Raw genomic sequence first — 25,903 nt, 5'->3', positions numbered from 1 at the left:
ATGTGTCTGATTCTGCCTTTGCCACATCTCTCCATGTTCATTGCCACCATCCTAGGAAGGCTCTCACCTGGACTTTTGTATGACAACCTCTCTCCACTTGCTCAATTACTAAGCATTTATTAAGTGCTTATTTTAATTCTGGCTTACCTAGTGCTTAAACAGTGCTTGCCCTCAAGAAGCTCTTATTCTAATAGGGGATACAATATGCAAAAAAAGTCATACACATGAGATGCATGCAGTATAAGTGTAAGATAATCTCAAACAGAAGGCATTAGCAGTGGTGGTGGTGGGGAGTTATGTTAATGTTCAGAGATGAGGAAAGGATTTATATGGCCTGCCTACACTTCCAAAAGAAAATCTCCTTGACAACTCTGTGGAGGGTAAATTGGAGGGGGATGAGAAGATGTTAGAACCAGCTAGTTAGAACTAGCTTGTGACAGCCAGTTGTTTCAGATTTTCATTGTAATTATCCTCACAATAAATGAAATCAACAAATCATATACATCAGGGGTTTTGATGATTGTGTAAATATAAGAAAATGATGGAGAAAATGAAAATAATGTAGGTAAAATTTGAAAGTGAGAAGCTAGGTGGTATAGGGGATAGAGTGCTTGACCTGGAGTCAAGATACCAAATCTTGCCTTATATACTTAGTAGCTGTGTGATCCTAGGCAAAGCACTTAACCTTCTTTGCCTCAGTTTTCTCCTCTGTAAAATAGACCAGAGAAGAAAATGGCAAACCTCTCTAGTATCTCTACCAAGAAATTCTGAAATAAGGTCATGAAGAACTGGACACAATTGAAAACAATTAAATAACAATGACATATTAAAAATGTGTTATAGGTCCTTTTCTTTTTTCCCCAGAAAGCCAGTTGTATACCAGTATACTCTTGATTGGAAGCAGTTTGGAGCAGGGGAAACTTAGAAATTTGTCGCAGTGGGCTGAAGAAGGTAGTTGAGACAAGAGATGAGGAGGGCCTGGACTAAGGTTGTGACAGTGCAGAGAGAGAAATATAAGTAAGAGAGGTTTAAAAAAAAAAAAAGGCACAAATGACAAAATTTGGTTACAGATTAGATATTTTGAGAGGAATAAGAGAAGAGTTTGCGAGCCTCTGTGCCCAATAGGATGGTGGATTCCTTGACAGTAATGGAAAATTGATAAGAAGGGTATGAAAGACTGTTCTATTTTTGATATGTTGAGTTTGAGATGAATATCAGACATTCAATTTGAGATGTCCAGTAATAGTTGAAGATTTAAAACTGGAACTCAGGAGAGAGATATGGTCTGATTATATAGATATGATAATCTGCATAGAAATGGTAATTTGTAATACAGAGGTAGTATTAAGCCAAGGAACCAGATTAAAATGCAATTTGGAAATGTTTAACAAAATAAATAAAAATATAACAATACAAATAATGTTAATTTATGGTTTTCTAAGTCAATATGGTGTCCATAGGAATCTTTTTCTATTTGAGTTTGACACAATTTCTTAAATACATGGGAGCTAATGAAATCAATAAGTAAGATAATGTTGCTGAAAAAGAAGAGACCTCAGGGCAGACTTTGGGAGATGTTATGGATGTGATATGGATGAAGAACCTGTCAAGAAGAATGAAGAGAGAATCAGGAGAAGAGCATCATGGAAGCCTAGAGAGGAGAAATTGTACAGGAGTAGCAGAAAAGATCATCAGTGTACAGTGCTACAGAGAAATCAGAAAGATCAGTATTGAGGAGAGATCACTACATTTTGTGATTAAAAATAATTAGCAACTATGGAGAAAACAGTTTTCAGTTGAATGACAAGGTTAGAAGCCTATGGATTCCATAGGTTTAGAAACCTATGGAATCTGTAGAAGAGAATATGAGGAGAAGAAGTGAAGGTAATGAGTGACTTTCTCAGTTTTAGTCAAGAACATCCAAGTAGATGTATCTTATAAGTTATGTAATATGGGAATCTTCAACTTGAAAAAACTTTGGAACTAAATACATATAATAGTCTATTATAAAGGTGATATTCACCTTCAAGGTGTAGATAGGGAAAATAAGAGATCTAGACTAGTACCTTGCCATTAAATTGGATAATTGCAAATTGGAAAATTGATAAGAAGGGTATGAAAGACTGTTCTATTTTTGATATGTTGAGTTTGAGATGAATATCAGACATTCAATTTGAGATGTCCAGTAATAGTTGAAGATTTAAAACTGGAACTCAGGAGAGAGATATGGTCTGATTATATAGATATGATAATCTGCATAGAAATGGTAATTTGTAATACAGAGGTAGTATTAAGCCAAGGAACCAGATTAAAATGCAATTTGGAAATGTTTAACAAAATAAATAAAAATATAACAATACAAATAATGTTGCAAAGGGGATCATCAGGAACTACTGAATTAAAATGAAAGAAAGCAATTTCAAAATATAAAGAGAACAGCTGACCTTTGATAGGACAGTTTTAGCAGAGTGGTAGAAAAGGAAGCAAATTACAAGGAACTGAGGAGGTATTAAATGGTGAGGAAGTAGAGGCATGGAGTGTAAACTACTTTTTTGATTAGTTTGGTGGTAAAAGGAAGAAAAGATAAGAACAATAATTTAATTGGAGGGAGAGGGAGATAGAAAAATAAAAAGAATGCTCTTTTATGATTGAACAGATAAATCCTGAAACCAGCTTCTGTATTCACAAATGAGAGAATGAAGGTTAGAACTAATGTTGTGGCTGTGTGAAGACAAGGGGCCTAAACAAGATTTGATAAGATTGACAGAATTGAATATTTAGAGTGAGAGTGAATACAGAATCAAGGATGATACTACAATTTCCATTTTAGTACAAAATTTAGTGAACTGGGTCCCTAGAACCTTATGTTAAGTGTTTGATCATAGGTGAGGGAAGATGCATCCACTATAGATGGCTTTCCTTTCTTTGTAATGGCTTTATGTTCACTGTCATATGTTACTAAGCCAAAAAATGTTGGTGCACAAGTTTCTAAGTGTTTGCCTTTATTTAATTTCTACTCTCCTTTCCTCCCCATACAGTCCTATCTCTGAATTACTTCAAAATACACATTGTACACTTTACCATGAATGACTTTTAACTTTATACAGCTTCTAGATTGATCATCAAGCAACTATTCCAAGCTTTTATTAATTTGTGGCTACTTTTATTAACTGATGATAGTTATTGGTTAAGGTTTCCCAAATAAGGCATTTCATTGAGCAGTATAGATGTCATCCTAAAGAATAAGTGATATCATCAAAAAATGTGTTGTCCGTACTGTGTACAGGGTATGGTTTTATATTATGGGACTTAAGCAACACCAATAGCTGCCTGTGCTCTTAAGGAATTTACATTCTTCTTGGGGATATAACTTATATACAGTGAAATAAATAGAAAACAAATGCAAAATAATTTTTGAAGAGAGAATTAACTAAGAGAGGAATTAAGAAAGACAACTTGTAGGTGATACCCTTTTGTATACTCCTTAGTAACCCATTTAGCTAAAGCTTCAAGGAAATGAGGGACTCCAGGAGGTAGAAATTAGATAGTGTTTTCTAAATGTTAGGGCATAATGTGGAATATCATGTATAAGGAATAGAAAACAGGGGAGATTGTTTGGATATTAGTGTGAAGTACAATAGACAGATCTAAGTATATTGTTAGAGACTTGAAATAACAAACAAAGAAATTTATGCTTTATCCTAGAAGCATTAAGGAGTCACTGCGCTTTCTTGACCAGGTGATAGTGCATGTTTTAATAATTATTTTAGCATGTCTGGGTATTATGGCTTGTTTAAGGTAGTGACTGGGGACTGGGAAACCAATTAAGAGGTGATGAAGGCTAGAACTGATAAGGAAGAGAAAGGGATAAGTAGAAAAAAAATTTTTTTTTTTTTGTTTGTTTGTTTGTTTGTTGAGGCAATTAGTGTTAAATGATTTGCCTAGGGGGTCACACAACAAGGAAGTGTTAAATGTTTGAAACCATATTTGAACTCAGTTCCTCCTAATTTCAGGGCTGGTGCTCTATCCACTGCACCATCTAGCTGCCCTAAATGTGAAAGATTTTATATTAGAATTACTAAGACTAATGTGAAAGAAAGATTAATGATGTGAATAGGGGTGACAGAAAGGGATCTTGTTGGAGTTTGGGTTTTTTTAGAAATAGGAAAGTTAGGGTGAAGAGTGATTTAGGAGAAATTCAGAACGGAGTTTGTAGTTTTAGATATGATGTACTAGAAATGGAAATGGAACATTTTGATGAAGAGGTCCTGCAAGCAGTGGTGATATCTGTGCTGGAGCTTATGAGAGAAATAAAGGCCAAAGACCTAGATTCAAAAGTCATCTGTATAAAAATAATAACTGAAGTCATGAGAGCTGATGGATCATTAGGAAAGAACATGTAGGGAGACTCAGTGACCCAGGGCAGAGTCTAAGCATCCCTGTTCATGGCTTAGAAGGTAGATTATGATTCAGTAGAAGACTAGAATGTAAACAAAAAAAGGTCATGAGGGGGGAAAACCATTGAATAAATACAGATTATAAGTATTCACATTATGTAAATGAGGGTAAAAATAAGAATTTTGTAATTGTTGTTGGAGGGAGCACTTAATGAACAAGTATTTAATGATCCTATTTCATGTTTTGCACTATACGAGGCACAATGACTTGGACCTAATCACATTGTTTTTATGGTGGAAATTATCTGTAACAAAATAGGTTACATATACAAAAATGGACAGAGTTTTAGAAGAATTTTTCAACTTTGATTTTTCATATTACTAAATACTTTCTTTAATACTTAGAACTTTGTACTAATGGGCTAATTTAACTAATTTAATTTTAATTTTAGGAAGTCTGATGTGGTTTTGGATTACACACTTCCCAGGAGAACAAGTTTATCATCTGACAGCAATAAAACATTTTGCATGATTGGCCATTGCTCATCATCCCAAGAAGAATTTTTACGATTGGTTGGAAGATGGGATCTGGGAAATTTACTTCTCTTCAATGGTATGTTCTTACTCTTTGAAGAATTTCTAAGAAAATTTGGTAATTAGGGTCTATTTGTCTTATTTAAAAAAAAAAAATTGGTGTCTTTGTTTTTATATCAATTAAAATGCTGAGTCTTGTTATTTTTACCTTTTCCCCAGTATCTTTCATATACATTGCTTTCTCTGTAGTCATTCAGCTAGTGTAGGTTCTTATCACATTTTAAAAAAAGATGAATGTATTTATTTAAAACTAAAATACAAAATAGAAAAAAGAAAAACAGAAAAAGAGCATTGTTATGTACCTAGCAGAACATGAGAGGATTTAAAATATGTTAACAATAAATTTCTACTTCAAGAAAGCATATATAATAAAACACATTATATTCAGAAGTGTTCATCTCTTTGCTTCCTTATAGGTTTTCTTTTGTTCTTTGTGGTACACTTTTTACTTTATTCTTTTTTTTTTTTCTTTTGCCTTTTCTGATACTTCCCTCAAGCAGGTACAGTTAAACATGGATATATTTATGTGTGTATGTATATATATATATATATATATATATATACATATATGTCCCCATATATAAATACATCTACATAGAAACCTATAATCATACACGAATATAAACAGATACATACACATACAATCTATAGGAGGTTGTACTACACTTGTTTGGCCTCTTTTTTGAATGTGGATAACATCATCCTTCTTAAATCTACCAACTCATCATCATGTCATTCATTATACCACAGCAATATTCCAATCTCATGCTATCTAGTTGTTGTAAATGGTTTAAAACAAAATTAATATGGCTTCAGAGTATTTTAATTCTTTTTTTCTTATTGCTTGCAATATTTTCTCCTTGATCTGGCAGATTCAAAATTTAGCTGATATCCTTATGGGATTTTCTTATAGGATCTCTTTCAGGTAGTGATTGGATTTTGTTGTTGTTGTTTTTGTTATTGTTTCTATTTTCCTCTTGTTCTAACACTAGGTGACACTTTTTAAAAATTATATTGGGTATTACTATATCTATATGCTTTTTATTTGTTATAGCTTTCAGATAGTCCAGTTATTCTTATGTTTTTTCTACTTGATCTGTTCTCCAGATATGTTGTTTTTCTTATGAGTTGTTTCACATGCTCTTCTTTTTTTTTTTTTTTTCATTCTTTAAATTTTATTTTATTAGTTCTTGATCTCTTATAACTTGAGTGGCTTCCCCTTGCCCGGTTTAGTTTTCAAAGAATCATTTTCTACCTTAAAAATCTGAATCTCATTTTTTACTTGATTGACTTTCTTTTCATAATCTCCTTATATTTTTTTAATTGTCCTCTATTTAAGTTCTTCTGGCAGTTCTTTTGGGGCAGGGGTCCATTTGATATTACTCTTTGGGATAAGAAAGTTTTTTTTTTAAGTTTCACTATCCTTTTCTAAATATGAACTCCAGTTTTTCTTATTCCCATAGTAACTTTCTGTGGTTGGGTTGTTTCACCTTTGTCTACCCTTTTTTAAAAAATAAGCTCGTTAGTATCATATGTGTCTCATTACTGTTATTGTTCTTTTAAAAATACATTTTATTACTGTCTTTTGGTTTTATGGCATTTGTTTCTTATCATATCCCCATAATTCCTCCCAAAAAACCATTCCTTATAATAATTTTTTTAAAAAGAAAGAAGAAATACAAAATAATTCAGCAAAACCAACATTTTAAAAATTTGGTGTTATATATAGCATTTTATAAGGGGAGATGTTTTCTCTTCTCTCTCTTCTCTCTCTTCTCTCTCTCTCTCTCTCTCTCTCTCTCTCTCTCTCTCTCTCTCTCTCTCTCTCTCTCTCTCTCTTTTTTTTTTTCCTTTTGCTGAGGCAGTTGGGGTTAAGTGACTTGTCCAGGGTCACACAGCTAGGAAGTGTTAAGTGTCTAAGACCAAATTTGAACTCGGGTCCTCCTTAATTCAAGGCTGGTGCTCTATCCACTGCGCCACCTAGCTGCCCATAATGGGAGATGTTTTCTGAAAAATTCTTCTCTTATATCGAAACATTCAGTTTAGATTTTTTGTTGTTTTTTTCCATTTGCTTTGTTTTCATCATTATAATTTTCCTGGTTTTCCTTCACTTTGTATTAGTTCATATAAATCTGTCTATGCTTCTCTGAATCTTTATGCCCATTGTTTTTTTATAGCACAATAATGTTTCCTTACTTTTACACCAGTCAGCAGACATTTATTAAACATTTACAGTGTGCGGTGCTGTGCAAACACCTGAGTTTCAGAGAAAGACAAAACCATTGTTGCTGCCCTTAAGGAGTTCACAGTATTAATTGGGGAGACAGCATATAAGCAATCATGTACATGCAAAATACAGAGAGAAAAGATAGAATTAACTGTATTATGATTTGTGATCATAACCCTTTTCCCCCCCCAAAAAAAAAACTTTTAAAAAAACAAACAAAAAGAAAATACTGTAACTTTCATATTTATGCTTTTTATGAATAATTGTGGCTGGCACATTTTGAAGAACTAACTACTTGTTTTCCTCCAATGTAGGAGCCAAGATTGGTTCACAAGAGGCCTTTTATCTTTATGCTTGTGGACCTGACTACACTTCTCTGATGCCTTGTAAATATGGCAAATCAGGAAACTATCACTCCAAATATATTAATAAAGAAATTCTGCAGTGTGAACAAATCAGAGAACTCTTTATGACCCAGAAAGATGTGGACATTGACCTCTTAATTGTAAGTTTGAAAAGTGATTAGAGAATTTCATAGTACTATGTGTGTTTGTGTTTATTTTGTTATAACTCAGAATTCTTTGTTTAAATAAACTTTGGGAGTCTTTCTCTTTTGTTTTCTTAATTCTCCATTGTTTAAATATGATTTTTATTGAAAAATGATACATTTTGATATTCAGTCCATTTCCTCTATAGAATTTTTATCAGTTGGGCTGTTGGAATCATAGTAATATTATTCTAGCACTTTGCAGTTTTGCAGGTCACTTATGAATTTGGGGGATAAATATTTATGAGTCACTTATTAATGAGGCAATATTAATCAGGAAAAGTATCATTTTACATGTTAACCTTATTCTTTTTTCCTTTGTGTATCCACTGTGGCTGGTGTAATTCCCTGTGTATAGTAGGTACTTAATTACATTTATCATATTAACTCATTCTACCATAGGTCCCCAAATTTTGCTATTAAAATAGTTTTTTCTATGTAAAAATGTTTATTTTTTATTTTTGTCTTCTGACTAGATGTATATATAAAACACATTAATGAAGCCTTTTTCTTTTTTAATTTAATATTTTATTTTTAACATTAAATTTTGAGTTCTAGATTCTCTCCCTTCCTCCCTCTCCCCCCTCTGAGAATGCACATATGAAGTTATGCAAAATATATTCACGAAAGTCATGTTGCAAAGTATAGATATCCCTCCTCCCTCCCTGGAAAAAAATACCTAAAGAAAAATAAATTTAAAAAAAATACTTAAATCTGTATTCAGACACATCAGTTCTTTCTCTGGATATGGATAGTAGTCTTAGATCATTGTATTACTGAGAATAGCAAAGTCATTCATAGCTGATCATCCCATAGCATTGCTGTTGTATTTTGTATACAGTACATTCTAATTTGCATGAACTTTTGGAAGACTTTCTAGGTTTTTCTGAGAACATCCTGATCATCATTTATCCCAGAACAATAATATTCTATCACAGTCACATACCACAACTTATTCAGCCATTCCCCAATTGATGGACATCCCCTCAGTTTCCCATTCTTTGTCCAGAAAAAGAACTGCTGTATTTTTTTTTTGCATTTATAGATTCTTTTCCTTTTAAAAAAAAGTATCTTTTTGGGGATACATGCCTAGTAGTGCCATTAAGTCAAAGGGTATGAATGATTTTATAACCCTTTGCACATAGTTCCAATTTTCTCTACAGAATGGTTGAATCAGTTCACAATTCCACCAACAATGCTCTGATGTCTCATTTTCCCCACATTCTCTCCAACATTTGTCATTTTCCTTTTCTACTTCATTAGTTAATCTAATAAGTGTGAGGTGATAGCTCAGAATTGTTTTAATTTGCATTTCTCCAGTTAATAGTGAGTTGTTTTTTTTCATGTGGCCATAAATAGCTTTATTAGTTCATCTGAAAACTGTTCATGTCTTTTGATCATTTTCAATTGGGGAATGGGTTATATGTTTTATAAATTTGACTCATTTTGAGAAATTAGAGAAATGAGGTCTTCATCATCGGAGAAATTGTCTTCAAAATGCTTTTTGCAATTACTATTATTAACTATATTTCCCCACAATTGTTCTATTCTCTCTCTTCTCTCACTTTGTCCCTCCTCAAAAATGCTTTGTTTCTAACTACTCCCTCTCCCAATATGCCCTCTCTTCTATCACTCACCTCCCCCTTATCTTAATCTTTTCTCATCCTATTTTACTGCAGGGTAAATTAGATATTTATACCCATATTGAGTATGAGTGTTATTTCTTCTTTGAGCCAATTCTGATGAGAGTAAGATTCATTCCTTCACTTTCCCCTTCACCTCTTCCCTTTTACTGTAAAAGCTTTTTCTTGTTTCTTTTATGCCATTCCACCTTTTCCTTTCCCTTTCTTCCAGTACATTCCTCTCACCCTGTACTTTATTTTTTTACATATTATCCTTCCATATTCACACCTGTACCTTCTGTCTATATCTACTCTTTCTAACTGCCCTAAAAATGGGAACGTTCTTATGAACTACAAGTATCATCCTCTCATGTAGGAATATAAACAAATTAACCTTATTGAATCCCTTATGATTTTCCCATCGTGATTATATACTTATGTTACTCTTGATACCTATATTTGAAAATCAAATTTTCTATTCAGCTCTGTTCTTTTCATTACAAATGCTTGAAAGTACTCTACCTCATTTAACATCCAACTTTTCCTTGGAAGAGTTATACTGAGTTTTGCTAGTTAGGTACTTGGTTTTAATCCTAGCTTCAAAATATATTCTAAGCCCTCTGTTTTTTTTTAATAGACAAGCTGCTAAATCTTGTGTTATCCTGACTGTGGCTCCACTATACTTAAAGTGTTTCTTTCTGGATGCTTGCAGTATTTTTCCTTGATCTGGGAGTTCCATACTTTAATTATAACATTCCAGGGAGTTTTCATCTTGGGATATCTTTTAGGAGGGATTGATGGATTCTTTCCATTTTTCTTTTACTCTCTGGTTCTAGAATATCAGGACAGTTTTCCATGGTAATTTTTAAAGATGATGTTTAGGCTCTTTTTTTAATTGTGATTTTCAAGTAGACCAATAATTGGATCTATCTTCCAGGTCACTTGTTTTTCCAGTGAGATATTTCACATTGTTTTATAATTTTTCATTCTTTTGGGATTTTAAAATTTGTACTTTGGTTGTTTTTATTATTTCTTGAATTCTTACAAAGTCATTAACTTACATTTGTTCAATACTAATTTTCAAGGAATTACTTTCCTCAGTGATCTTTTGCCATTTGGCCAGTTTTGCTTTTTAAAGCATGATATTTTTGCACTTCTTTTGTGTCATTCTCATTTCTCTTTTCAGTTTTTCCTCTATCTCTTACTTGATATTCAAAATCCTTTTTAAGCTCTTTCATGGCCTCAGATCAATTCTTATTTTGAATGTAGAGATTTAACTTTGTTTTCTTCTTCTGAGTGTGTGTTTTGATCTTCCTTATCATTGTAGTAACTTTCTATGGTCTGAATCTCTTTCTATTGTTTGCTCATTTTCTCAGCCAATAGGATTTTAATTCTTAAAGTAGGTCTCTGTTTCCAGGATGGAGGGTACAATGTCCCAAGGTTCTAGGGATTTGTGCAAATATTTTCAGAGATCCTTTTAGGAATCTATAATTTCTCAGTTCTTCTAGATTGATATGATCCAAGGAGAGGTATGTTTACTTTCCTAGTCTATATTCTCATCTGTGAGTGACCACAAAAACTCTTTTCTAACCTGAAACTGTGAGGAGGGTCCCTGATCCACTGTGGCTATAAGTTCTAGTGTGTTATTACTTCTCCTTACCCTGGGACTATGAGCTCCCAGAACTGAGTATGGGCAGAGTAAAAGTCCTGCTTCAGTGCTAGCAAAGAGAGTCCATAATATCCTTCTGATCTGTTTGGCTCCCTTAACTCAGAGGTCTGAGACCTCTGCTGCTGCTGCTGCTGCTACTACTGCATATTCAGTGGCTTGTAAGGCCCACTCTTGGTTTGCTATGACTCCTCTTGTACCCTAGTGTGACAGACCTTTCTTGCCATACTTCCAATTAATCTTTGGTGTCTATGGGCTGAGAAGTCTGCAAACCACCATTGCCACTACTGATTCATGGTCCCAAGACCCACTTATGGTTTGCTGGGATTGGGTCTGAAATATACTCTCAACCTGGTACAACAGACCTTTCCTGCTGATCTTCTAAGTTGTCTTTGGCTGAAAAATTGATTTGCTTTCTCTTTTTATTAGTTCTGATGCTCTAAAATTTATTGAGTTATTATTTAAAGGTATTTGGAAGGCTTTAGGAGAGAACTCAGACAAGTCCCTGTCTTTATTCCTCCATCTTGTCTTCACTTTCGTAATGAAGCCTTTCTTAAAAGATTAATATTGCTTTGGTAATTAATGTTTATAAAAATTTAATGAAATTAATTAATTTAATGAAATTTTTATTACCTTCTTATTGATAGTTTTGATTACTTCAATCTTTCATTATGCTCACAAATTTTGATAAGGATACTCTTTTGAAAATTGTCCTATTTATTTCACATGTATCTAGCACCATTGGTATACCACCCCTCCTTACCTTAGTATAGTTTCTGCTTTCAAATACAATTCCCCCAAAAAAATCAAACAAAATTGAATCTTTTGAGATGAATCTTTCCAAACTTATTTAGGCTATTCTTCGTTTGACAGATATATAGTCTTTTCCTTTGCCTTTAAATTAAAGCCTTTCAAGGTTGACAGAACCTTCTATACTCGGCTATGATTCTATAAACCCAGAGTTAATTCCATACCATAATGAAGTGCTACATCATGAGATGAAACTTGAAATAGAGTTGCTACAATTTGTAATGGAAAACTCTCAAGAATTAAAAAAAATATTATTCACACATTGACTATACATTAATAATGCAAGAGAGCTAATTGGTATTTTGGATAGAGCTTTGTACCTGAAATCAGGAAGAGCTGAATGCAAATCTGGCCTTAGACATTTACTAGCTATGTGACCCTGATCAGGTCACTTAACCTTTATGTGTCTGGGTCTTCATCTGTAAAATAATGGCACCTGTTTGCCAGGGTTGTTGTGAGGATCAAACTAGATAGTTTTTATAAATAAAGTAACCTTACAAACCTTAAAGCACTTATATAAATGCTATTAATGTAATTAAGTATTAATATTTTGCTTTCATCTTTTTTTTTGAGAAAGAATAATGCCTTGGATTTATTTGTTGTATGTTGTGCAATGTCCCCAAAATTCCCCAAATCTTAGTGTAGAATTTATATAGATTTTATCATCCATTCTGAATTCTCTCTTACCTTTTCACCTTTTTCTCTCCATTTGAGAAAGCATGACATACTATATCTATTATACCTGTGAAATCATGAAAAAATATATTTCCATATTAGTCATTTCAAAAAGAAAAAAACAGAAAAATAAATAAAGTGAAAGAAAATATCCTTCATTCTGCACTTAGTACAATTTAAAGCTCTAAAAACTTGAAACTGGGACATTTCACATCATTTTTAAAATAACTACCTTTTCGATCTTAAATTGTGAAACTAGTAGGAAATGAAAATCTATTAAGTAGGATGGATTCTGTTTTATATTATTTTATATTGTTTAACATATTTTTCATATATATACTTTTTTTTTTTTTTTTCCTGAGGCAGTTGGGATTGACTTGCCCAGGGTCACACAGCTAGAAAGTATTGTGTCTGAATCCAGATTTGAACTCAGGTCCTCCTGACTTCAGGGCTGGTATTCTACCCCATTGTACCACCAAGCTGTCTTATTTTTCCTATATTTTTAATTTTAAAATGACCTTAAACTAAAACTTTAACATCCTCTTGCATTAGGAAAAAATAAGTTTCCATTTGATTATAGTTAGGTTTGGCGGCTTTTCACATTTTATTACAATAAAAAGAATGAGGTATTTTGAAATAATCTTTAATTTGGTTGAACAAATCCAAAATAAAGGAATAGCTTTTTCTAAATTCATCACTATGTTCTTATTATTGTTTTAATTCCAACCAGGCTTTGGTTTTTTAATGTTTCTTGATGCGGTTGATTTTGTAATCTTTGCCTCGCGTTTCAAAGACTGGTGTGCCTTGAGTGAAATAATTTTCTTCCCCTTATAGGAAAAAATGTAAAGATTAATTAGAAATTTTATCACCGTTAAAAGGATTTGTCACTGAAAAAAATATAATTTATTTTTCAGGAAGCTCTTGCTGTAGTTTATACAACTTGCCATCCTACCCAGTACACAATCTATGAACCAGTTATTAGACTTAAAGGGCAAGTAAAAGCTGTACAATCTCAAAGACCATTCAGTTTAAGAGAGGCTCAAAGCTTCTTGTTGGAACCTCATCATTTAAAGTGTCTCCAGCCTACTGAATCCAAATCTCTTCAGGGAATTCTGCATGAGATTGGTGGGACAGGTGCATTTGTCTTTCTCTTTGCTCGGGTAAGAATTAGAGATTGTAGAGAAACAAACTCATATGCAAACTATATTCATCTCTTATTAAAGATGAAACTTGATGTTACTTTGTATGAACAAATTAAAATGGACAAAAATCATATAATGATAAAAATGATCAGAACACAGATTTTGCCACAACTAAACTATTGACTTGTTAGATAATCATCTAGGATCAAAACATTATTTAAACTGTACTATTATTATTCTGTTAGCCTTAAAGGCTAAGTGAAATATTGAAAATGTTCAAAATAGTGAATTTTTTTTTGGCAGTGTAATAAAACAACAGGAATGTATTATTATTATTAAAATTGGTATTATTTTCTTTTTTTTATTATTTTTATAATTATACATTTTTTGACAGTATATATGCATGAATAATTTTTTTATAACATTATCCCTTGTATTAATTTTTCCAAATTATCCCCTCCCTCCCTCTACTCCCTCCCCTAGATGACAGGCAATTCCATACATTTTACATGTGTTACAGTATAAACTAGATATAATATATGTGTGTAAATCCAGTTTTCTTGTTGCACGTTAAGTATTGGATTCCGAAGGTATAAGTAACCTGGGTAGATAGATAGTAGTGCTAACAGTTTACATTCAATTCCCAGTGTTCCTTCTCTGGGTGTAGTTGTTTCTGTCCATCATTGATCAGCTGGAAGTGAGTTGGATCTTCTTTATGTTGAAGATATCCACTTCCATCAGAATACATCTTCATACAGTATTGTTGTTGAAGTGTATAGTGATCTCCTGGTTCTGTTCATTTCACTCAGCATCAGTTCATACAAGTCTCTCCAAGCCTTTCTGAATTCATTCTGCTGGTCATTTCTTACAGAGCAATAATATTCCATAACCTTCATATACCATAATTTACCCAACCATTCTCTAATTGATGGACATCCATTCATCTTCCAAAAACTGGTGTAATTTTCTATAAATATTCCTTCACCTAAATAAGAAATATCAATTTTTCTTGATAAAGTATTTTAAATAAAGTGTTCAGATCTGAAAATCTTAATATGTTTTGGCTGTGAGTAAACAGAGTTCTTTGATTAATCAAGCAAAACAACACAAATTTTGCTATGTGACACATTTTGTGTAACGTGCGGGTTTCTTCTGTATTTGTTATAAAGGCAAAAACATACGTCTCAATTAGTAGTTGAAAAAAGAGTTATAGGCAGCAGTGTCATCAGTGAGACCAGGTTTTGGGAAACTGCTTCCAAAATACTATTATAGTTATTTTATAATGTATAAATATGCAAATTTAAAGAATATTACCAGTAATTAGATATTTGGCCATATTATTTTAATTCTATGTTTAGAACTTTTATGTTTTTATAAAATTTTAATAAATTCTTAATTTTTAAAAAAATAAAATCTGAGAGATAAGGAAAAAATCCCATTATAAAAGCAGCTTAGTATTGTTATGAATAGATTATTGACCTTGGAGTCAGGAACACTTGGAATCAAATTCCTTTAACATTTACTAATTTTGTGACTCTGGAACAAGTCATTCTTTTTATGTGCTTTAGGATTTATCTACTAAGTCATAGATTGCAGAGATATAGTTAGAAAGGAGGATAATATATAAGTAAAGGCTATAGATAAAACATAAAAATAGGAAAATTAATTCAAGTCAAAATTAAAACTCAAGGAATTTCTTTGTTCTTACTTTAATTTTTACTAAAAAGAGAATTAGCACTCTCATACTTTCACAATACTACTTGCAAGAACCTCCTGGGATTTGTAAGATTATCACTTCCGCACTTGAATGTAGGCTTACTTAATTTTTGTTTTGTATTGAGGAACTCATAGTTTTCTTTCTCAATTAAATATAATCAAGATCTTTGGCTATTCAGAAAAAATAAAAAGTTATAGGTAGAATATAAACATCAGAACAAACTTTCAAATTATATATTGTTAAGAAATTTTCCTTGTTAAAATATATTCTTAACAAAACATTTTTACCTACTTTACTTTTAGGTTGTTGATATCAGTAGTCGTGAGGAAACTCAGGCTTTAGCACTACAAGTAATACTTTCATTAACAAAATACAACCAGCAAAGAACGCAAGAGATGGAGAATTGTAATGGACTTTCCATGATCCATCAGGTGTTGATCAAACAAAAATGTATTGTTGGCTTTCACATTTTGAAGGTATGAGTCAATAAACTGTTTTCATACTTTTGAGTGTAGTTAAATCTATCTTTTCAAAAACTTTTCATCAGTACTCAATTTTGTGTTCAATTGTAATTGTTCTTATAGAAAAAGGGAAAGAATCTAAATTTTTTTCTCTATTCAGAAATAATCATCAGAACCCACTTATTTGTAATAAATTATTACATATGGGTATTTGAGTTTGAAGTATCCATAAAAAAGTTTCTGATTTTATAATGGTTGAATTTTTATAATATGTTTAATACTTTTCCAGCTTTCACCAGCAACTTTTGTATGTTTTGAAAGCATCTTTCTTTGAAAGACTGGTTTAATAAGTGAATAATTATATTTAACATGCAGTATTTTCTCCTTATCTAATTAAATTATTCAAAAGCTATTATTTTTGACTGATCAGTGATTCTAGTAGAATGGAGTAAATTGCTATTATTTCTTTGAAATTTCTTTAGAAGTCCAAAAATAGAATGAACTATCTGTTCATTAGATTTAAGACAAGATTGATTTTTTGGTTTGCTCTATTTAACATTTGGAAACCCAAATATAGGTAGCTGGAAAATATTTTAAAGCTTTCATTTTTAAAAATTATTTACAAGCATTTTGTATAATGCTAGATTGTCACTAATATTTTGAATTTAATATTAGAAGTACCACTTTTCCTACTATGGCAAAGTACCAGACCTTTTTTAAAATAAAAAAAAAAAATCAAGTAAATAATTGTAGTTAAGCTTTTTACAAAATCCTTCTGGATTGAGTTTTTTGATTGGATAATAACTTTGTCTTTTTGCCTTTTCCATAGACGCTTCTTGAAGGTTGTTGTGGTGAAGAAATTCTCAGCATAAATGAAAATGGGCACTTTAAGCTGGATATAGAATCCACTGCAGTAATCCAAGATGTTAAATTATTAGAAGAACTGCTACTTGATTGGAAGATATGGTCTAAAGCAGAGGCATGTACTTTTTAATATTTGTCCTTTTTCTAAGAAGGAGTTCAGTGCGATATTATCTCATAAAGAAAAATATGTTGGTTATTTCTAGTTGTGAATCATGGAAAGTTGTGATCTAGGGCAGGTCTGAAAGCTGGACAGGATAAGTATACACAGTAATAGTTCTATGTTCTATGTGCAATTTAAAGATGAATGATGGTAGGAGTTAAGGAATGGGGCATGAAGTTACTCAAGTACTGAAAAATTACAATTTTATTGCATCATATAAAACCAGGAGACATGGAACATCTTGTAAAGTCCATGATGCGGGGCATAGGTTGGTGTTCAGAGCTTAAAGCCAGAATAATGAAAGTATGGTCAAGGTATCTACCCTGTGGTTTAAAAATTAAGGGTTAAGGTAGGATAGTAAAGGTTGGAAAGGAGTTGAAGTATCTAGGTGCTGATCAATGTTAAGACAAGTATAAGGGGTCTAATTGAAATCAGATTGGCAACTAAAATCATCATCTCAGTATATGGAATATATTAAGGCAATATTTCTAGGCATTTTAGTGCTCAGATGACTGGGCATTCTGAAGAGCCCATAAAGTTCCACTTCACAGTCACCACTATCAGAATCTACTGTGAGATCATAGGATGCATAACTCAAGGGAATCTGCATAATATTAATAGCTAGAGCTTTTTTATATCATTAGAAGACAAACCAGATAAATGTATGTTTGAAGTGAATAAATCAAAGTAGTAACATATAATAGCATAATTACTTTATTCAACAAAGGTTAAGAGCTTACAGAACATTTTATAGATGGATTATCTCATTTGGTTTTCACTACAACTCTATGAGCTCTGTGGTATAAACATCGCAAATTCCATTTTTATAGATTGGGGAGGAAAAGGAAAAGGAAAAGGGAGTTACCTAAAGTCAAAGAGTTCTAACCATGCGTTTTCTGTTACTCTATTGCTTGTGAGGAAGATGGTGTGCTGAAGAAGATTCACATATAGTATTTGAGACCCAGTTTATACTGTAAAGGAGGAAATGAGCCATACAAAATAGAAAATGAATACATTAAATAGTATTTAAAAAGATAATGTGAGAGTGCATAATCAGGTTTCTGTTTTGTTTTGTTTTTTGGTAAATGAGCTGGCATTTGTCTTGAACATTCATGAAAGATTTTAACAAACTAAGGGAGGGGAGGTTTCCTTCTAGACACAAAGAATGATCGGTGTATATTTGGGCTGCTTCATCTGCATATTGGCATATGGGAATCAGTCCAAATATAAAATATATTGAATATCAATTCAAAGCTTGATCTATCAGTAAACATTTATTAAGCATCTACTGGGAGCCTCTAGGTGGTACCATAGTGCACAGAGTTCTGGGCCTGGAGTCAAGAAAACTCAACTTCTTGAGTTCAAATCTGGCCTCAGACACTTACCAGCTGTGTGACTCTGGGCAAGTCACTTACCCCTATTTGCTTCAGTTTCCTTATCTGTAAAATGAGCTGGAGAAGAACATGGCAAATCATTCCATTGTCTCTGCCAAGAAAGCCCCAAATAGGTCATTAAAAAGTTAGGCAGGGTTGAAAATGTCTGAACAACAATAACTATTTCTCTGTACCAGGCTTTGTGCTGCACACAAGGGTTACAAAAAGAGGAAAAATAAATTCCCCGTCTTCAAGGAGCTTTTAATATAATGGAAGAGACAACATGTTAAGCAAATATGTGCAAAGGAAGCTATGGGCCAGGTGAATAGGAAATAATTAATAGAAGGAAAGTGTGGAACTAAGAGTGGTTGGGGAAGCTTTCCAGTAAAAGAAGAGATTTTATTTGGAAATTAAAAGGAAACCAACGAAGTCATCAGTCATTGTATTAGAGGATGAAAAGCATTCCAGACATGGGGGGAAAAGCAGAGAAAATGCCATGATGTAGAGCTTTGAATGCCAAACAGAGCATTTTGTATTTGATCCTGAAAATAGTAAGAAACATTGGATTCAGTTGCTTGAGACAAGATGGGAGATGGGCGGCTGTGATATGATCAGAGGCTTGAGACAGCAGTTCCATCAGCAGGCTTTTGTAGTCATCAGAGTGTAATAAGGTAATAAGGGCCTGCATTAGAGTGGTGACAATGTACAAGGAGAGAGGGGGAAGGAAAGAGAAATTTGTGAATCGTTATAGAGATGATAATTAAATCCATGAGAGCTGATGAAATCTCCAGGTAAAAGAAGGAGATGAGAAGAAGGTCCAGGACAGAATTCTGAGGAACATCTGTGGCTACAAGGCCTGATCTAGAAGATCCCACAAAGGAGGAGGAGTTGTCAGGAAGCAGCTTCTTTTCCAGTAGATGTTGGAAGCAGATGGTCAGATAGCAGGCCCTGCTTCTCAAATTCTCTTCCCTCCAAAGCAAAGGAACACAGCTGGAGATGGAATATGAGCCTGCACAGTTGGAGAAAGAATTCCCATTTCCCCCCAGGTTTCCTCTTTGACTTCCGTCAGAGAAGAGGCCAGTGGGATAGAAAAGGCCTGAAGTCAAGTTCTCACTTTCACCTTTGTTTTGTTATATTTGAGACTGGTTCTTTCTATCATACCCATGGAGTGCAATAGATGCTTATAGAAGAGATCCTACCACTGATTGGCACAGGAGCTTTAACCTGTTCTGTTTCTTACCAGACAACCTGAGTTCTCACCTTGTTACTGTCCAGACAACCTGAGTTCTCACCTTGTAATCCTAGCACTTACCTGTTCTGGTTTGCCCCTCCTTAACTAGAATGCTGCTCCTCTCTTCTCTCTTCCATTATTCTGGGAGGCTTACCAGATTGGTATTGGACTGAGTGCAGTCACCTGATTAGTTTAGTATAGTGTATCTCAGAACTTGTGAGCTCAGTCAGTCCATCAGCTTTAGCCTCTTCCATTGCAGGAATTACAAGAATTCACCATCTCATATGGCCTAGATTTTTTTTTTTTCCTTTAAAGGCACATTTCTTAAATTCAACAGCAGTTAATTAATTAAAACTACTTAGAGTCAGTTGCAGTAACATTTTCTCACTTTCTCTGTGTTTTTGAAAAGTGCTTTTATTGCTCAGAAAATCTTTGAATCAAGGCTTCTATCTTTGGTATGCACCTTTTGTTAATTTTCTCATAGTATGGGAATTTCATTTGAACAAAGAGTACTTAAATGGTGATTTTAAGTTCAACAGATTTAAGGGGTTTTTTTCCTGGTTACTTTTAAAGTCAACAAATGTTAGCATTCATCATGTGCAGTGTGTACTATAATTAATACTGGGAGAGTTTTTAAAAATGCATGACAGTCCCTACTATCAAGTTGTTTATATTCTCATGGGGGGGTTAAGAAAAATAGAATATGTGACAAGTGCACATGATTATTTTAGTGGACACAGTGCTATAAATATTTCAAAAGGGGAGATATCACACACGGTTGGGTGAAGTATCAAGAAAGATTTCATTGAAGCTGTGACATTTAAATTGAGCCTAGAAATATGTGTTTATGACAAGCATAAATATGAAAAAATAACATTTCCCTCTCAGAGTATAGCAGAATAGTCAAGGAGATGTAAAGATATTGAAATATATTGGGAGTAATCCTATTTTGTAAAGGTAGGAGGAGGAAGAAATGCTAGAAAGATAATTTGGAATTCTGGAATAAAGAAACTTGAACTATTTAGACATGGAAGTATTTTGAGCAGGGGAATGACAAGCTTTGAATTGTGTTTTGCTGAATTACTTTGACATCAATATATAGGATGATTAAGAGGAAGAAAGAGGGATATGTCAGATGATTTGCATCAGTACATTTTAAAAGCAATGAAACTTAAGTGGCAATGGCAGTGGGAAAAGTCATGAATTCAAGAGGGATCAATATGATAGAATTAATACTTAGCAACTAATTGAATAACAGCAAATTCACAAAGAAATAGAATTTGACAAGAGTTATAGAAAAGTTGTTTACTTTCAGATAAATTTGATCATTGTCATTAAGAATGTGGCTAATTTGGTATGTAGAATGTATTTTTAGAAAACCATTTACCATATTTTAGTTTGCTCATTGGCTAATTGCTATTGCTTATTTTTCCAGCAAGGTGTTTGGGGAACTCTTTTGGCAGCACTTGAAGTCCTTATTAGAGCTAATCACCACCTACAGATGTTTAATATCAAGCAATTATTAAAAGCTCGAGTGGTTCATCACTTTCTACTAACTTGTCAGATTTTACAGGTACTTTTACGAAATTTAAATGCTTTAAAAAACATTTTTTTACATGCCACTTTCTTTAGTACTTAGGAATATAAACTTTTGTTGAGAGATTAAAGTTCTTCTGCTTGTACCTCAAAGGCAGAACTAGGAGATTTGTATGGGAATTATATAAAAGCAAATATGGGCTCAGGGTAATTCTAAGATTTAAACAATCTAAAAGGAGAATGAGGGAAGCAAAGTGGCACATTGGAGAGAGCACTGGGCCTGCTGTCAGGAAGGCTCATCGTTCCGAGCTCAAATCTAGCCCCAGACACTTAGTATCTGTGTAACCTTGAACAAGTCATTTAACCCTGCTATCTTCAGTTTCCTCATCTGTCAAATGAGCTGGAGAAGGAAATGAAAAACTATTCCAGGATCTCTGCCAAGGAAACTCCAGTTGAGCTCTTAAAACAGAGCAACCACCAAAGGAGAATGACTTGCCTCAGCCAGTATTTGATTTCATATCCAATTATAGATACTAGCTAACATTTGCGTAGCACTTTTGGTTTCCAAAGTGTTTTACATGTTATTTCATATAATCCTATTTTTAAAGTATTGTTATTTCCTCAATCCAGTTGTACTTTTAGAAATTTGAATACTGTATCACTCCAAATCTCCTAGGAGAAGCTGAGAGGAAGGCTTAGGACACTTGTTGCTCTCCTCTCTTCTATTTCTAGATCATTCTTCTGTGAAAGTCTCCAAATGATCTTTTCTCTGTAGAATTTCATGCATTCCAGTTATACCATCATTTCCTTATAATCAATCATTCCATTATTACTTTCCAATAATTAATTAAATTCCCTGCCCTTCTCCCTTGACCTTTTACTATTTCTGCCTTGTTAATTCTCATTCCTAGTAATCCTTGATCCCTTTTCCCTTTCAGTCTTGCTTCCAGAGTGCTGTGCCTAATGATGATCATCATATCCTGATTAGCAGTTCTCCATTTTGCTTCCTTTACATTTCAAGGAAGAAATTAAGCCCTAAAACAAGCCAAGAAACTATTTACCCATTTTGCTTTTGGCTGAGCAAGTTTTAGCAGTTTATATATTTTTATATTATGCCTTACAGACTTACATCATCCTGGATTACATCACAGAACATTAGAATTGGAAAAGAATATAGAAATCATGTAATCCAGCTGACTCATTTTGCAAATGAGAAAACAGATACAAACATGGTTAATTGATTTGCCTACAGTTACACATCATGTTTATGGGGATAGAACTTAGGCATTCTTACTATCAGTCACTGCTCTTTCCATTATGTCATTAGTGAATTCTAAATTTGGGGCTATATATCTATATCTATCTATCTATCTATCTATCTATCTATCTATCTATCTATACAGAGAGAGAGCAAATATTTAATTACATTTAATAATGATATTTAATAATGCTAATTATTCAATATAATCCAGTTCTCTATGTTCACTTTATGGTAGCCAGTTAATTCCTATTTGCAAAAGTTCCTTGATTTTTGTCAGTTTGAGGACCTCTTTTCACATAGGACTCCTGTTTTGGAATTCCTATATAACCTGTGAATATCAGGACAGGTTTTTAACCCAATTCTCCTTTACTCCAAGGATTTATCTCCTCCATCATGCTCTCTCTAAGTTAAATATTCTCCTTTTAAAGAAATGTACTATGAAGTGAAGAATGTTGTTATTGACAGTTCTTTTTTTTAAAAATAATGTTGTTGTTTCCAGGAACACAAAGAGGGGCACCTGACTTCCATTCCTCAGGAGGTTTGTAACTCCTTTGTGAAAATAATTGAAGAAGTTCTTGGTTCGCCCCCAGATTTGGAATTATTGACACTTATTTTCAACTTCCTCTTAGCAGTTCACCCTCCTACTAATACTTATGTTTGTCATAATCCCACCAACTTCTACTTTTCCTTGCATATAGGTAGGTATATTCAACGTTAGAGTATATTTAATTATCTGATTTCCCCCCCCAACTTTTTTTCAAAATAAAAGAGGGAAAAAAAGAAATTCACATGATAACTTTATTTTTATCTTCAAAAGAAATATATGATAGATTTGCATTTTCATGGGCAGTCTTTATTATATTGTGTTATGGAAATGCTTTTATACCATAAATTAAAAGTAAAATAAATTTTTTAAAAAGATAACATTAAGTGTTCATTAAGTAGTTTTGTGGAAAGCACTGTGTGAGCAAAACATTCTCCAGTTCAAAAATTATCTTTAATACCTCACAGTTTTTGAATGAATTATACTTTAAAGTGTATCCTTATTTTTCCATCTGAAGTCCTCCACAATTTCTTTCTTTCCAGTGGTAATTCTCGAGTCTTTCCCCTTACCTGTAGACAACACCTTTCAAAGTTGACAGGGCAAATCTGGTTCATTCTGTGCACTATAATGGGACATGGAAGTAGGATGTTAGAGCATGGAATGTGTAATTGGTATTAATATGAGATAAAGCTAGTTGCCAGATTATTGAAGCTCTTGAATGCCAAAGGAAAGGCTTAAACTTCACTTGGAGAGAATACTTATTCACTAATGCTTTTTGAGGGGGTGGGGTTTGCAGGGAAGGTGGGGCTGGCATGTAGGCAGAAAGTGACATAAATAGATCTGCTTTTAAGTTTTAAAATGTTTTTTGGCAGAGATGTGAAGATTGGGTTGGAAACAGAAGCAACTTGAATATGTGAAACATGATAAGAAGGCAATTTCAAGAGTACAGACCATTAGAAATGAGAACCTGTATTAGAATGGTAGCAATAGGAATTGATGTTAGAAATTCTGTGAAGGCAGAGTTTGTAGGATGTCGTAATTGCTTAGGTATGAAAGGTAAAGAAGTAGAAACAATCAAAGTTACCATAGCATTGCAGAGATTTAATAACTGATTTTCCCACTCAATAACATTTTTAAAAGAGAAATGTATATAGCAGGAAAGATGATGAGCTTAGTTTAACCTGCTTATATTTGAAGTATTAATGGGATATTCTAGTAGAGATGACCTGTGAACATAAAAGTAGATCTGGAATTCCAAAGAAAACTCAGGACTACAGAAAATCATTTAGGTGTCATCTTCATTGAGTTGGTAGTTGTAATTAATCAGTGTTTATTAAAGTTACTGTTTATGGAAGGGGTGAGTTGTAATGATTAAATGATGAATGAGTAGTACGGAAATAATACCAGTGAAGGTGGACTCCTTTTTCAGAGTTTAACTAGTAAAGGATGGAGAGAGTGTGTTGGTTTGAGAAGATAGCAGGGTTGAGAAAAGGGTTTTTGTGTTGGTTGTTAGGATGTTTAAGAACTAATCAGAATCTTAGAGGAGAAAGATCCAATTAGAGAGAGCTGAACATATAATAAATTATTAATAGTTCAAGATCTGCAGGAAACAGGAGATCAATTATAGTATAGTTAGTGTGGTCAGTTCTGTTAAGGAGAATAAGAAAACTCTTCCTCTTAGAGAGAAAAGGAGAATATATAAAACATTTTGAGGCAGAGAGAAGAATATGTAATAGCAGAGATGTGACATAAGCAACCATGAAAGTTGAGGTAATATTGCATAATGGTTAGTCATCAGGGTTTCCTCCCTCATGAGAAGTGAAGTAGAGAAGATGACCCAAGATTGTTATTATTATGAAAAGAATAGATTGCTTGTGAAGTTATCAGGTGCCAACCATTATTGATGTTCTTTCCACATTTCTTGACTCTATCCATTCATAGAACTACTACTCTAGTTTATTACCTCATCCCTACTCCCTAATTAATCTTCTGAGCTCTGTTTATTTACTTCCATCAGTCTGTCTTTTGCATTGCATAAAATAATCTTTCTAAAGTATAAGTATGCCTATATAATTCCCTTTGTTGATAATCTTCAGTAACTTCCTATTGCACCAAGGATCATTTATTTTGGAGCTTGGCAGATGATTGCGTTGAGGATATGGAGAGAATTACATAAATTGAACGTTTCCGAAGATATATTAAAATAACTAAACTAAAACAGTGATCACAATGATTTTGAGGAACACAGTAGCCTATCTTTGCCTACTTTCCTATTAATTACTTCCTCCCTAATCTTTAAATAGAAATTTATTAAGCATCTGCCATTTATCCACCATTGTGGAAGGTCTTTGTGAAGAATATGAGAGAAATAGAAAATAGAATAAATTTCTTCAGAACAAAGACTATATGCTTAGGTACATAATGAATTAGATCTGTAAATATAATTTTGGATGTTCCATCCATCAGTGCAGATCCTAATCTATCCATGCCTGCCCATGCTGTGCAATATGTCTTTATTCTTATATAAGATGAATAAATAAGGGCTTTATCTTGAAAAGAAGTGCTAATCTGTAATTGTAACTATAAATGCAATAAAAAATTCTGTGTAAGAAAGAATAATATAATTAGCTCATATGTTCCCCTCAAAATTATTTCTAGGATTTGTTGTAAATTATTGATCCTTTATTAAAATTAAATTTAAGGCACTGAGGTAAATGATTTCATTTAATGAATTCCCCCTTTTATAATTATTTTAAGGAAAAAATTTCTTAATGATTGAATTGTTCCTCTTGTTTTATTCTAGATGGCAAAATATTTCAGGAAAAAGTACAATCAATCATGTACCTGAGGCATTCCAGCAGTGGAGGAAAGAGTATTACTAGTCCTGGATTTATGATTATAAGTCCATCTGGTTTTACAGCTTCAGTGTCTGAAGGTAATAATGACCACAACACTACTTCCTTCCCTTCCCTCTACTCCCTGCAAAAACCAAAACAAAACCAAAAAAACCAAGCATTACCTTATTTTTTAGCCTTTGGTATATAGTTTGAAAAATCCCTAATAATGAAGACTAAAT

General features: G+C 33.1%; 1 protein-coding gene across 4 annotated transcripts in view; it reads left to right on the top strand.

Annotated features, from left to right (window-relative positions):
• LYST (lysosomal trafficking regulator) overlaps positions 1–25,903 on the top strand; it is a 190,755-nt gene that overhangs the window by 70,957 nt on the left and 93,895 nt on the right. For all 4 annotated transcript variants that reach the window (XR_012481323.1, XM_074262462.1, XM_074262463.1 and 1 more), the window contains exons 15-22: positions 4,850–5,010; positions 7,533–7,723; positions 13,453–13,698; positions 15,700–15,873; positions 16,688–16,837; positions 20,922–21,059; positions 22,783–22,981; positions 25,631–25,762. Coding sequence is in view for 3 of the 4 variants with exons in the window: in XM_074262462.1 (XP_074118563.1) it covers positions 4,850–5,010; positions 7,533–7,723; positions 13,453–13,698; positions 15,700–15,873; positions 16,688–16,837; positions 20,922–21,059; positions 22,783–22,981; positions 25,631–25,762 (1,391 nt within the window). In the remaining variant the exon portion in view is untranslated. The remainder of the gene's footprint in view (positions 1–4,849; positions 5,011–7,532; positions 7,724–13,452; positions 13,699–15,699; positions 15,874–16,687; positions 16,838–20,921; positions 21,060–22,782; positions 22,982–25,630; positions 25,763–25,903) is intronic.

Source organism: Sminthopsis crassicaudata, chromosome 4 (assembly GCF_048593235.1).
Source record: "Sminthopsis crassicaudata isolate SCR6 chromosome 4, ASM4859323v1, whole genome shotgun sequence".
In the NCBI taxonomy this organism is placed as follows: Eukaryota; Metazoa; Chordata; class Mammalia; order Dasyuromorphia; family Dasyuridae; genus Sminthopsis; species Sminthopsis crassicaudata.
The sequence above is the reverse complement of the archived record's forward strand: the minus strand, read 5'-3'. Positions and strand labels throughout refer to the sequence as shown.